This window comes from Anoplophora glabripennis, unplaced genomic scaffold, assembly GCF_000390285.2.
Source record: "Anoplophora glabripennis isolate ALB-LARVAE unplaced genomic scaffold, Agla_2.0 scaffold6, whole genome shotgun sequence".
In the NCBI taxonomy this organism is placed as follows: Eukaryota; Metazoa; Arthropoda; class Insecta; order Coleoptera; family Cerambycidae; genus Anoplophora; species Anoplophora glabripennis.
The window spans coordinates 1,672,006-1,686,059 of record NW_019416749.1 but is presented as its reverse complement, the minus strand read 5'-3'; the positions used below and the strand labels follow the sequence as shown (position 1 = coordinate 1,686,059).

At 34.5% G+C, this 14,054-nt stretch overlaps 1 protein-coding gene across 1 annotated transcript in view; it reads right to left on the bottom strand.

The window, feature by feature from the left end:
* The window catches only part of LOC108911534 (G1/S-specific cyclin-D2-like), a 28,605-nt gene that overhangs the window by 8,470 nt on the left and 6,081 nt on the right, over positions 1-14,054 (bottom strand). Inside the window, exon 3 of the mRNA XM_018716506.1 lies at positions 9,932-10,088. Within this exon, the coding sequence (XP_018572022.1) occupies positions 9,932-10,088 (157 nt within the window). The remainder of the gene's footprint in view (positions 1-9,931; positions 10,089-14,054) is intronic.

The following is a 14,054-nucleotide window of genomic DNA, read 5'->3' as shown; positions in this document are numbered from 1 at the left end:
TTTTTATTTATTTATAAATTTTCGAACCGGCCAATTTGTCTGGCATTGAAAAATGAATAACATTTTATAATACCGCAAACACAATAGCCCTCTTTTTTGTACATTAAGATCACTGAAAAATGTTAAAAATTTTCATATAATTTTCAGCAGAGATACTCGACTTCGAACATTGGAAACCGTCTGGCAATTTATTTTTACCATTTTCACAGGGTTCATAGTTCAAAAGTAATGAAAAATTCCCTGACTTTTCCAGGTTTTCCCTGACTTATAAAAATAAAATCCAGGTCACTTGTAGTTCATTTTTACATACTAATTGGTGTTTATGCATTAAATTTTTCCTCGACTGGACTCCATAATCTTTTTTATCCCCTAAGAACCTCTTATAAAGGTTTCAAAACCACAAATAGTTTTCTCTTTCAAGAACACAGGGCCGGCTTTCACAAAATTTCCAGTTGCAAACATCAAATTCCCTGACTTTCATGAATATTTTTAAAATTCCCTGACTATTCCCTGTTTTTTATGAAGAATAACGAATTCCCTGACTTTTCCCGGTATTCCCGGCCGCTACGAACCCTGTTTCATAACAAAAATTTTCATTGTTTCGATTGCCAGACAAAAAGTAAACGATGAATTTTTTTTTCTTCTTGCAAGTTCACCCCTACGAACCACCCTTTCGACTATTTAAAACCGTCTGGAATTTGAAAATTGTTAGGTACTTATTAATGTCTATTTTTGCATCAACTGCCAGACACTTTAAGATGAGTGAAAAACTAATTATTTTCTGCAAAAGGAAATAAATTTTCTAAATTTTCGAACACGGGTCAGCCCTTAAAACCACCCTTATTTTCATTAACTAACTTACCTTTTTCAGACCTCAAAATGCAGTCATTTTTCGATGACGCCACACCCATGTGTGCTCGCTCACGGTCTAATTCTATAGAGATCTATATTCGTCTACAATATCTACATAATGCTTTTTTACACTTTCACCATTTTTCAACGCACGAAAAATAATGCTGACAGATTTTTGTCAAGGAACTGCATATCTCCACAGCATTACTTTTCACGCTCAAATTCGCTAATAAACATTGTTTATCATACAATATCTTGATTTGTTAAATTTGCTCGTTTACGACTACACTGATGATTAACAGATTGACCTATGTGTCTGTGTTTATCTACCTTGCACGCATATGACACGAAATGAAGTACTTAAACTGGTAAATGACTCATCAAGAAATGAATCAATGTAAACATATTATCGATACACTTTGCGAAAAGAACGGTACATAAGAATTTTAATGCAAAGAATATACAAAATTTAGATTATTACTTAAATTGTGCTTTGATATTTATAAATCTTACTGCCATGCTGAAATACCAGTATATGTAATCTGGCTAGCGTCTATAGCTACCGTAGTACCGTACCCACATGTGTGAATTCTTTTACTTTTTTCTGTTTTTTGTAATCCTGAAAGCTTGTCACAATGTTGTTTTAAGACCCCATACAGTTAACTAATCTTTGAAGCGTCACAATTAAATAGCTAGGGCATCCTGGAATATGTAATTTTCGTGCACGTGTAAAATCAATAAAATCCATATCATCGGCCCCTGTCAAAAGCTGCAGCTCAATTATCGTAAAAAGTTAATGGTCACGGTAATCGCATGAGTAACTCCAGGAAATGGACAGTGTTTCAGCGACACACTTAGTTGAAAATATCTCTGGTAGTAGTATTCGTCAGGTGGGTTGGGAGGGTCACCTCGACTCCGGGCAACACCCCAAAACACCCCGGATCCAGATGTGTGATCCGGAGGTGGACTGCAGCTGGGCATTACGACACAAGATACGCGTTACTGAACTAGCACGAAGTTAGAAGAATGCCACCGAAGGTGTAATTTGTACCAGCAATTCAGTATGCCCTCTAATTATAGTTGTTCAGAAGGACACTTTGGCTGTTAACAAGCGAATGAAAAGATTTGCAGATTCTAAAGGCACTGTAATATTGACTCAAATGGAATGTATGGCTGGTTGTTTCATTCATCCTTCAAGATACCCATATTTTAAAATTTTATTTTATATACTCGTACATAGTCAGCTTAGATCACGTTAAACAAGCATTCGATTTAAAGTAACTTGCGATGTTTTTTACTTGATTTAAAGTTATTAACTGATTTAAACTGTCTTTTTTTAGATCTTTAACTATTTGGATCAATCGAAATGTAATTAAAGCCTGGGCACGTTTTTAGTTAGCGTTTTGGTTAACTTTAAAGTAAAACTGTAAATCTTAAAGCACATAACCGTATGCACTCCTCCTGAAATTTCTTCTTATGCTTTGACCATGATGTGTCTCGTAATTTATACTCGAATAGCAATTCGGCGAGTCCGGTATTGGTAAATTAGTCCGTCTGATGTAGAATTGACGGTGGCGCGCTGGTTATCAAAGCAAACCTGTATTGGTCCACTAGGTCGGAAATTTTTTTTTTTTTTTTTGGTACACGGATTCAATTAGCTTTGCCGCTTTGCCAGTGCCGTGCAGAGCATTGCTTGGCGGGGTATGTTGTTGGTATAATACGTATTATTATTTATTAGTTGATATTATTATGTGTTCATATCGTAACCAGTAAAGGGTAAGTTATTAAAATAAATGTTATATGTAATTATCTAGTAATTTAGCGTGGCTCTCTGGAGACTCTTTGAAGCGGAGGATAACGAAATAACTCGGGAAAATCCCCAAATAGTGGAACCGGTTTTTGTCGAAAGTATCGAAACAAACTCAAGAGTTTAAAAACAAAGATTTACACGTAAAAAGTCAACGTATTATATTAAATACATATATATGAATGTTTGAAAATTGAAAATAGTGTACAATGGATAAAAAAGTTAGGAAACAGATTAACGAATTAACTAAGATATCCAAAAAAGGCCAATTTATCGCGTAATTAAAGAAAGATTGATCATGGTACGAAGAGGAAAAGGAAAAATACAAAATTAAAGAAAATTGACGATTTTCCCAGATGTAATGCGGCGCACAATTTATAATATGTATAATGAAAATAAAGTTCCTACTTTAAACGTGATTCGAGATAAATTAAGCGATTATCCTGATTATAATTATAAATCTTTGATATTTTACGACATCCAATGCCATTTTAAACATAAAAAATTTAACAATCGTATGGTAATTATATGGTAATATAGCTCGGAATATAGTATAAGACAGAGCTAAATTTTTCTGGACGTCTATGGATTCCGTAGAATTTATGAGTTAAATGTTTTTATGCGGTTCCAATTGAGATCGTATTATAACAACTATACCAGGAAACATGAAAACAAATAATAACTAAAAAAAAAATAATCAACTTATATCGTTTCTTGTATAGAGCCTATAAAATTGACCTAAAATAAAAATACACGTTTCGATTATTATTATTATTTTTTTCAATTATACACTTCTTTCCACTTCTCCTTTGTTGATGATATTTTTTCCTCAACTACAGAACGAAGCGTTTTTTAAAACGGTTCACCTTGCATATCCTAGATTTTTTTCGAATTTGATTCGTAATTATAGTCTTTCTGAACTCACAACATCTATAAAAATGCCTAGCAATAAAATTTAATGAATTTCATGGGCGTCCCTATAAAAAAGTGTTTTGCTAAAGGGCAAAAACTTATAAAAATTTGTATGTAATGTGTAGAAAATTTCTATTACATGTTCATTTGGCCAACAACATATTTTAATTATTTATGTCCTCAATTTGCTTTATATAAATTATAAATTGTCCGCCGAATTACATCTCTCCTCAAATCAACAATATTTTTAAATTTTTGTTTTCGCTTCCTCTTTATGCAATGATCTATGTTTAATAACACGCAAAATTGTGGACACTGAAATTTTAGATAATATGTCAATTCTATTTAGGTATAATTTCATTATTTGGTTTTTCATTTTCTTCCTTAATGATTAATAGAAGGTGCCTATAATAAATTAAAATTACCTGAATCACACCAAATTCCGCATTGCTGCACTGCACTGCTAGGCAATTTGTCGACAGCTGAAATTTATGGCTGATCGCCCAGTCCGGATGTGTTTGTTTGCCGTTTGCCTACGCGCGCATTCTTCAACTGGGCGACCAGACCTGTATAATATGGCTATAGCTAAATAAATATGGGGACAATTTTTTCAAATATTTCAATGTCGAGTTGTTGCGTAGCGACCGAGTCTGGTACCTACCGCCAAGATCTTTGGTCTTCAATTGAGATCGGAAAGACTATACCTCGGTAATTACTATAGAAGAACACTAAAAATGCTGCAAATTTTGACATAGGTACTCATTTTGAAATAAATTTCAAAATATGTGTCATAATAATAATTAATTTATAAAATAATAATTGACACAACCATGTTACCTACAAATGAAATAAAGTATTATTTACAGGGTTGTCCTCAATTATTTTTATAACATTATGAAAAAGGTGTGAAAATTTTGTTTTTTTTTTTTAATTTTCCAAACAAAGGCAAATATTTCGATATCTCGACAGGAAATGATGACAATTTTACTAATTATGTAATTTTGTCTAATTTAAACATCATAAGAATTAAATTGCTACGACAAACATAAATTACAGCATAATGAACTGACTGTAAGAATTACAGATACAGGAACAAAGAGCCGAACGAGCTCTTTCTTATCTTGAAATCACACGCCCGTTACAGGCCATATGGAGAAAACACGAACGAAGAAGACGAAGAACCCTTAACGGTATAGGTGAGTGAACTCGAGTTTTTTAAGGGTAGAAACCAGCTTGTAAGAGTGTACAACCCACCCCTCTGCCGCGAAAGAAAGCTATCCTGTCCTCGACAATGGTGCAATCACAATTGAAATTTCTATGGAGGCCAGAGGGGTAGCAGAAGTAAACGACCCTAAGTTTTTTTCTAAGGCACCCTTCGATTAGACGTCTTGCGACGCGCACAATGAGGACTTTTTGCCTGGTCTGGGTTATTATTTCGGGTCGACGGGGAGCTCCTATTCGCAAGACGTAACACCTGGTGGGGCACGAGCCGTCTAAGATGCTAGCGACCCGGAACAATACCGTCTGCGGATCCACGGCCATTGTGACTTCTCGGATGGCTCAGCACGCGACAGGAGGATCGCAAATCGTCAGATGGCCAAGCACCCCCACGCGCCTACATCGACGTGTGTGTTTACTCTAGGAAATGTGCCGTCGGCGGCGATTCCAAGTCATGTCGTGACAAGGTGGCGTATATAAAAAATGTCACAGATGCTGCTTTGTTAGTTATCCGATAAAAATTATTGTGTGAAGTATGTTCGTTTATTGGATGGATGCGTAAGCTGTATCCAGCTTTAAGAAGACCATTTTTATAGCAGTTATTGTAAAGACAAATACACAACCAATTTTATAATTCGGAAAACCATATGTAGATAATTGAAGGCCAGGGTGATAGTACGACAAAAAAAATTATGAACTATATGTCTATCCTCGTTTTCGAGATACAGAGCGACAAAATAAATTTTTTTAAATAGAATGTACGAATGTACGATTGCCAAACGGTGCGAAATATTTGTATGAAATTTGGTATTCCGGGGTTTTTAAGGACGCCAAATACGTTGGTCTAATTATTTTGTATATTTTATAGAGAGAGCTAGTTATGCTACATTCGTATTACATTTTAAGTTCTAATTTTTTTGAGTTTAGGTATTTTAGCATTCGGGCTCCAATTTCTAATGTACAATTTTATGTTCTAAAAATAATGTACTCTTGTTAGAACTTCCTAATGTGGACGGTTTTCGAGAAAAATTCTTTTAATTGAACTCTTATAATATTACGGTGTAGAAAATAAGTGACTTTTCTCAAAGTAGGCTTATGTCAAAACTTATTGATGGATGTCTCACAAACAATGCATACATTCTCAGTAATATCTTATACTCTAATTAACTTTATATCAAAATTTTAGTGACTGTATTTTTAGTCATTACTAACTGCAGTCACTAACAATCACTAAAATTTTGATATAAAGTTAAGAGTTTAAAAGATTACTGAGAATGTATGTGTTGTTTATGAGACATCCATCAATAAGTTTTGACATAAGCCTACTTTGAGAAAAGTCACTTAGGTATTTTCTTCACCCTGATATTGTAAGAGTTCAATTAAAAGCCTTTTTTCTCGAAAACCGTCCACATTAGGAAGTTCTAACAAAAGTACATTATTTTTAGAAAATATAAGATTGTACATTATACATTGGAATTCTATTTAAAAAATTTTATTTTGTCGCTCTGTATCTCGAAAACAAGAGGAGATAGACATATAGTTCATAAAACAAAAAATTCTTATTTTTTGTCGTACTATCACCCCCTGAATTTACGGGAGGTCTTTCTGAAACACCCTGTATAAGACGAACATATGTGGATAATCCCAATAAAAAAATAGAGAGCTGCAGACACAAAAAATAACTCTTAGTGTAAATATGGAAAAACTTTCGTCTCTTGAAAATTTACATATTGTCTTAATGAGAAATACATAGCTATAAAAATTAAACCAATCTAAATGTGTTTAGTCTGTCTTTCTGTTTATTTATTAATAGCGAGCTGGTTCTTTGCTTTTCTCAAAGGGGTATTTTGATAACTGCAAAAATATGTATCATAAGCCCGTCTGAAGAGCACTTCTTGAACAGCCGCTGAGCTAAACAGACGTCTTTAGTTTTATTTATTCATACACCAGGGTCTTCGACTTCTGTTTATGATTCATTAATAAGTGGACATTTGCGTTTTGTTGCTATTAAAACGTATCGTAGTGGCAACTACCTAAAAGCTACTACTATCGACCGTTGTTGGCACTGTCAACTTAGCAACATAAGATATGACAGAATTAAAAAAGTTTTCAAAACTTAATTAACTAAAGTAAATTAAATTAAAGTTCAATGAAAATAGCCATTACTCCCCCACTTTAAAATCATTTTGAGGAATTTCTATGAAATATGATAAATACAAAAGTAATTGTATGTCATCCTATTTTCTTAACATTTGTTTGTTTTAAATTTTGCTTTATGTATTTATTTTTATACGTAACCATTATCTAATAAATTTTGTGTTTTGAAAAAAAGTTTTGAATGTTATTCTTGCATTTGGTATAAATTAAAAAAAAACTAATAACCAACGCATTTACATATCCCCACTTTCCCTCTCTAAACGAATTTTTTTTGGGCATATTATCATTATTTTATTAGGTTAGGTTAGTTTATCCAAGTAATATGACAACTGTAACTATTACTTTCAAAATGCCTTTCCTGAAAAATTTATAAACTATTACTCATCCCCTTCTTGCACGAAGGCCTTCAATTGAGAACTTCACGGAAGGATAACTATTGGGAACTTTCTTTCATAAGTAACACGCACATGCACATACATAGCACATATGAAGAATGTTCTTTTTCAGTAAAAAAAATTTACCATCTGCAACGTGAGGGTTGATCTTTTTTCCGGCGTTATGCTTACATTAGCGAAATGCTAAACAGAACAACCCTTCGCAAAAATTTTAACTCCTACTAGAATGGGCCTTTGACCCCGTGAATCACTAGAAAATCCTGTTACGTCCACATGTCCGACCAGTTGAGCTTCGCGCTTTATATACGCACATACACATATTTCCACATTTATTGTTCAAGAGCCGGCGGTGGCAGCAGATGCGAGCTCGCGTATTTGTGTTTTTTTTATTCGTAATCGCAAGCAGTGTTGATTTGCTCCAGGTGCATGGTCTCGCCTGCACATGTTGCATCCTCCGCGGACATTTAAATCTGCCATTTTTAAAGCGACTCTTTGTCTTGGCACGTGCCTCCCGAAATGGGAGTTCGCGCGGTCACGGTGAGCTTTAATAATTGCAGTACAGAGTTGAATACTTAACAACATGAGTAATAAAAGAATAGGAACAATTTCGAAATTGGTTTATATTTGACTTCTCAGGTTGTCCATTTCGCGAAAATATTTTAACAAAGTTTTGAATTATTAAAAATAGATTTATTGTTAACATATGCATTTGCAACAAACTGGTATTTGAGTATTGATCTGCAGAGGCTTTATACAACGCAAAATTGCAATAATTTGAATCGTCCTATACGTATTGGCGAGGTTCCGTTCCTGCTTAATATATGGCAAAGCATCGGGGTAGACGTTTGATCGCAGTCTCTGACGATTTTACCCTTTTTTAGATTGTCGCCGACTGAAGCTGATGACCGACTTGTGGTCTGACGGTGGTACCTTGGTTTTATCTCGCGGTTCATCAGTTCGAATTCCATAATATTCGGAAAACTTTTCAATTTCCGAAGTTAGAAACTGAGTCGAATTTTCTATTTTAGCACCGCGTCGTCGGCGGTTGTCCTGAGCATTGGCCTCTGGCGGTATTGTCTGTTGCGGCTTGTTTGAAGACGGCTGGAAGCTTTTTAGGAACTTCGACGGAAATGGGAACTTAGTTGAAAATAATAATTTCCGCGTCACACCTTCTACTTCTCGTAGAAACTAGTTTGGGTACTCTCGGACGTATCTCTACTAAAGAATAATAAAGTTCTGTTATCGGAACTACTGTAACAATTTACCGCGCCAGTCTTTCTGCCTCAGGTGACGAATGCGGTTAATACCAAGAAAATCACGCAGGGGTCTTCTTGGAATTCTATCTCAACGAATATCGTACAGACTATAAGTATGATATCAGTAATTCTTATATGTATAAAATTTCATTAAGATTAGTGAATTCTAGTGCTGGAATTTTTAAAACTTCTGCGAGCACACATTCACACGCCAACAAGTACAATTAGGTCTTATCAAAAAAATTGTCCCCGCTTTTCGGTATATCGTGTCACGGATCTCCAGCTGCCAGGTAGGGCCAAATCGCAACCCCACATATTTATAGAGGGTGGTATTTGACGCAGTGGACACGAATTATGCCACATCTGCTCGTTATGGCACATATAAAGTGATATCAAAGCCTTCCAATGGACAACTACACGCGGCAAATGGTAATTATTGCATCAGGTCGTTTTCGCCATTGTACAAAATAAAGTACCTCTTCACCTTACTCATTAAGTGTATTGCAATAGATGCCGATTTTTAATTGTTATAATATCGTATTCTTTAGTTTTTTTTTAATTGGCAGGAGCAATAGTAAGGGCATTTAATGTGCAATAATTTACCAACATATAGTATTAAGATTATCATTTCCTATAAACATGGGTCGAAAATTATGAATCGCGGTATGTTGGACATTCATTAAATGCCTTGACGAACTACGTTTAAACTATTTAAAAATGTAGTCAGGAGTGTCCCAAGCAAGATATAAGACAATATTTTCAAATGACGACAAAAAAGCTAATCTTGATTTATTACCACAAAATACTCCGATTTCGAGAAATTCATTAAAAAATTTTATTCAATGAAAACATAAAAATATCTTGATATATTTTGAAATATCGAGAAATTTTAAGTTAGAAATCAATATTTAAAATCACAAAAAAATATTAATTGCAAAGCTAATTTCGCTGTTGACTGTTGAGTGAAAATATATCCGAATCGATATCAACTATAACTTTGTAAAACTTAGTTTGCCATTTGTTGAAATATCTTGTAAACTAAATCAAAAGTTTACAAAAGTGAAAAAAGTTCAAGAAAAAAACGGCTGTTCCAAAACACACATTTGAACCATAGGCGTGCATGACTGCACAAAAAATGTTCCACGCTAAGTTAATGCTTAACTAATAAACCAACAGAGTTATTAATAAAATGGAAAGTACCATTCTTTTCACTTAAAGAACCTATGATTAACGGTTTGACCTACATTTTAGTAACACTCTGTACTATAAGAAACTAAATTATATGTTAATCTCGAGGGTGAAGTTGGATTAATCAAATAAAGAATTGTAATTACCTGTAGAGCAGATCGTCACCAAAGTATGGGAATGTCTTCTCAGTGTGTCATTATCGATTCCCCAGGGACACCTTTGGATAACTTGATCGATAAAATCGAAAGGCGTAACTCCATTTATGTCCCACTGAAGCTTGGATAACACCAAAACTTCCCATTTCTGTAACACAAGTATTTTCCTGAACTATGGGCAATTACAACATAGTAGTCACTAAATTTTCAAAAACGTTCTTATTTTGTATACACAAAGTATTGCTCATGATTAGGCGATCCTGAAAATTTCAACTTAATCCGTTGAGCGGTTTTCAAACTATATGATTTTTAAAATGCAAATATTTGTCTCAGCCGTGGCAGTGCAATGACGTCACCGCATGGGACGGTCAGCCGGCTTGCCGCTACTTCCAGATGAGTTTCTGCATCTACAGAATGCTTTAGCGTTTGTGCATATTAAATTTAAAAAATGGAAGCAAATTTCGTAAAAGCAGATTCTTCTAATTTGCCAGAAGTAGGTTTGTTAATGATTATGGATTTTTTTAATAAAAACCACGACTTTATCAGTGCTGAGATGAGAGGAGTGAAAATGCAAAAGTTACGTTATGTTCTTTAAAGTACGTTTGAAGCGAAAGTTTTGATGTTTTTGTACAATAAGAATAGTAAATAAGAATAAGGATTTTACGTTTAATCGGACTAAACCGTTTCTGTCAAAGGTTTCAAAGATTTACCTAATCAAATACAAAATTCTTATTACTATTTTTATTCCCATGGAAACTACATAAAATCTACCTTATATCTTAAAAATATAGTAATAATATAATATTTATTACGTATTTTTATATAAATACTTAACTTAATACCTATAGGTATTACAAAAAAAATAACAATGGAAAAGGATACAAACGTATTTATTATATACCTAAATTACGCAGGGTAGTTTTGTTGCTTTCAAAATAAGTAATTTTTCAAATAAAATATATTAAAAAAAAATCAAAGTAGACTAATAGACTATTGATTTTAGATATGCACGACATAATTATGAGGACATTATTATTTTCTTAGGTGTCTAGTGTCTAGTGTTCTCACTCTAGGGAAGAATATGTACAATATTTGTAATTTTCTTCTGTTCTGTGTCTTCCATATTGCTAACAAAATTCGGTATCTTAACGTATTCGATCGAAACTTAACAATCAACTAAAACCCGACTATCCGACTGATTGACAACACGCGTAAGCATACCGCGTCGGTTTCCCATGCGGTGACGTCACACCAGCCGGTTCAGCGGATACTCAGCGCGCCAGTTTATGATTTTTTTTGGATGACTTGTAGGCGGTATAAAATTTTTAGATACCCTTTTTATTTGACAGGATTTGATAAGATAATAATGATTATTAATATTTTTCAATGAGTGCAACCGTTTTATTTACGATATATCAAAACCAGAAATTTTAGAACATGAAAAATACACTGTTATTCGTTATTTGAGACCTCTACATGTGTTTTAAAATTTAAATAGCTGGTTTAACCAAGGAGCTGACTAAACCAGCCCTTGTTTCGAAAAAGGCTAGCCGGTGTTAAAAAAACACGCAACAGTTTTCCACCCCAATATTTTGTTTTCTGTCTCGAGCACCACAACTAGGCGAAATCATTTTCATATTAATATGTAAATGTGCGTTCCCTGCAACAGTAACAGCTTTTCTATTTCACCTAGCCCAACATCAACGAACGCAGACACGGGCATCTCTATGAATAGATAATTTGCAAGAGGCCTTCCTCCGAGGAGGGTCAATTAATTCGCCGATGTAAGCTAGACGCCGCCGATCCACTTGGCGGCGACCTTTTCTCCTCCTCATTTCCCACAGACTCGGCTCAGACGCATTGTGAGCACCACATTGTTCGATGACCCTCTTTAACGGCGACTTCCCCTCAAGAAGGTGCGTGCGGAATATTGCGTTCCGATATAGGTTCTCGAGATTCGCACAATAACCGGACGCCATAAAATTTGTCATGGTGGGCCTCGGGGCAGATCAGGAACCGCGGCGGACGGAGCTGACCGCAAGGGGATCAATGTAACCGCGGCGATGTCCCACCGTTATTTGGCAGGACTGGATCGTTCCCACTGACGTAATTATTGTCGCAAATGCCTTTGGTTAATCAAATTGGTGTACAATTATTAATTCATTTTACAACCAATTTCATTAACCAGACGTTATTGTCACAATAATTACAATTAGGATAAATTATCTACCGCAATTTATATCCACAGTTCCCCAAACATCTTGAATTAAAATATGTGTTATCACTTTCTTTTTTTATACAAATTTCCGTTATCTTACTTGGAGGTGTGAATCTACATATGAAAGTATGAAAAATAGAACATAGGAACCTAGGTCCTAAAATGCATCATTTTGCACGGGCAAATGTTATACAGAGAGATCGAGAATGATTGACCGGATTCTGAACGTACCCTGTCTCAATTGCTATCAAAACTGATTTCCGTTTGCTAAAATTACTTTTTTTTCCGTGCAATTTCATGGTGTTCTGTGGCGATTTCACAATTTGACGTTCTGTTCATTGGCGCACGGATTTTTTGGCTTGAATATTATTTTGTAGATTTTGTTGTTACCTGATATATTTTGCGACATTATAAAACAGTATTTTTCAATACTACAGTTAGAGTAGGTGGATATTATACGTGAGTAATTAATTTATTGCGTATGTTGTTCTCTAACCTAATCGGTTTTTTAATTTAGGTTAACATGGCATTTTCATTAGAACATGATAAATTTCTTCTGGAGGCCTATTTTCGTAGTGGACAAAACAATGGTAATGGTTGGAAATATTCGATGAATTCGTGTCATTTACAATTTCAAGAACAATTTCCAAATGATGAAATTGATTATGAAATTTTTTCGAGACACGTGAAGAGATTAGTGGAACGCTTCCATAACACTGGAAGTGTTTGTAGAGGAAAATCTCCAGGCAGAAAGTCTATTCTTACAGAGGAAGTCTTGGAAGATGTTGAAAACCGCTTACGAGCTAGTCCAACCAAATCACTACGTCGGTTATCTGCTCAAACAGGTACTTAATAACAAATATTTATTCTAAAATTTGTATCATTATTCCTAAATTGTTTATAGGAATATCATATGGATCATGCCATAAAGCAGTAAAGAAGTTGCATTTTCATCCTTATAAAGTTAGTGTTGTGCAGGAACTACTTCCGTTAGATTTTGGAAAACGTGTGCAATACTGTAATTGGTTTAACGAAAATCTGAATGACGACGATATTCTAGATCTAACATTTTTTTCTGATGAAGCGTGGTTTCATTTAAGTGGGTACGTAAACTCCCAAAATTATCGCTCTTGGAACACAGAAAACCCTAATATTTTGCGTGAAACAACTCTGCACCCTATTAAACTTGGTGTTTGGGTAGCTATGTCACGTAGAAGAATAATCGGACCATATTTTTTCCGTGAAAATGTAACTGGGCAGGTATATCGGCAGCAAATATTGTTACCATTTTTTGAGGAACTTCACGACGATGAAATCCATCATGGATACTTTCAGCAAGATGGCGCAACAGCTCACACCTCTAACGAAACTTTAGAGTTGATTAGAGAGTATTATGATGATCGAATAATTAGTCGAGATAGATGGCCACCACGTTCTCCTGACCTTACACCCCTAGACTATTATTTATTTGGTTTTTTAAAAAATTCAGTATTTGCTCAACGGTTACACACGATTGAAGAACTTCAAGAGGCAATTACAAACGAAATTAGGAGTATTACACAAAATGTTTTACAGAATGTATTTAATAATATGAAAAGAAGAATTAATACCTGCTTGAACAACAATGGACATCATATTGAACATTTATTGTAAAAATATAGATATTTTTATGGATTTTATGTAATTTTAAGGTAAAATATTCAATAAAATGTGAAAAAATTCCAATTACTCTGTTATTATATATTGCATGTAACTGTTGTTTATTGCTCTCGGTCATACAGACAATCCTACCATCTAACATAATCAAGCACTTCCAACTGCTTGCATTTGCTTGAAGCAAATTTTTTTAAGACACTTTTCCTGAATTTCGACAGCTAACTAAAATGTTCAGCATAA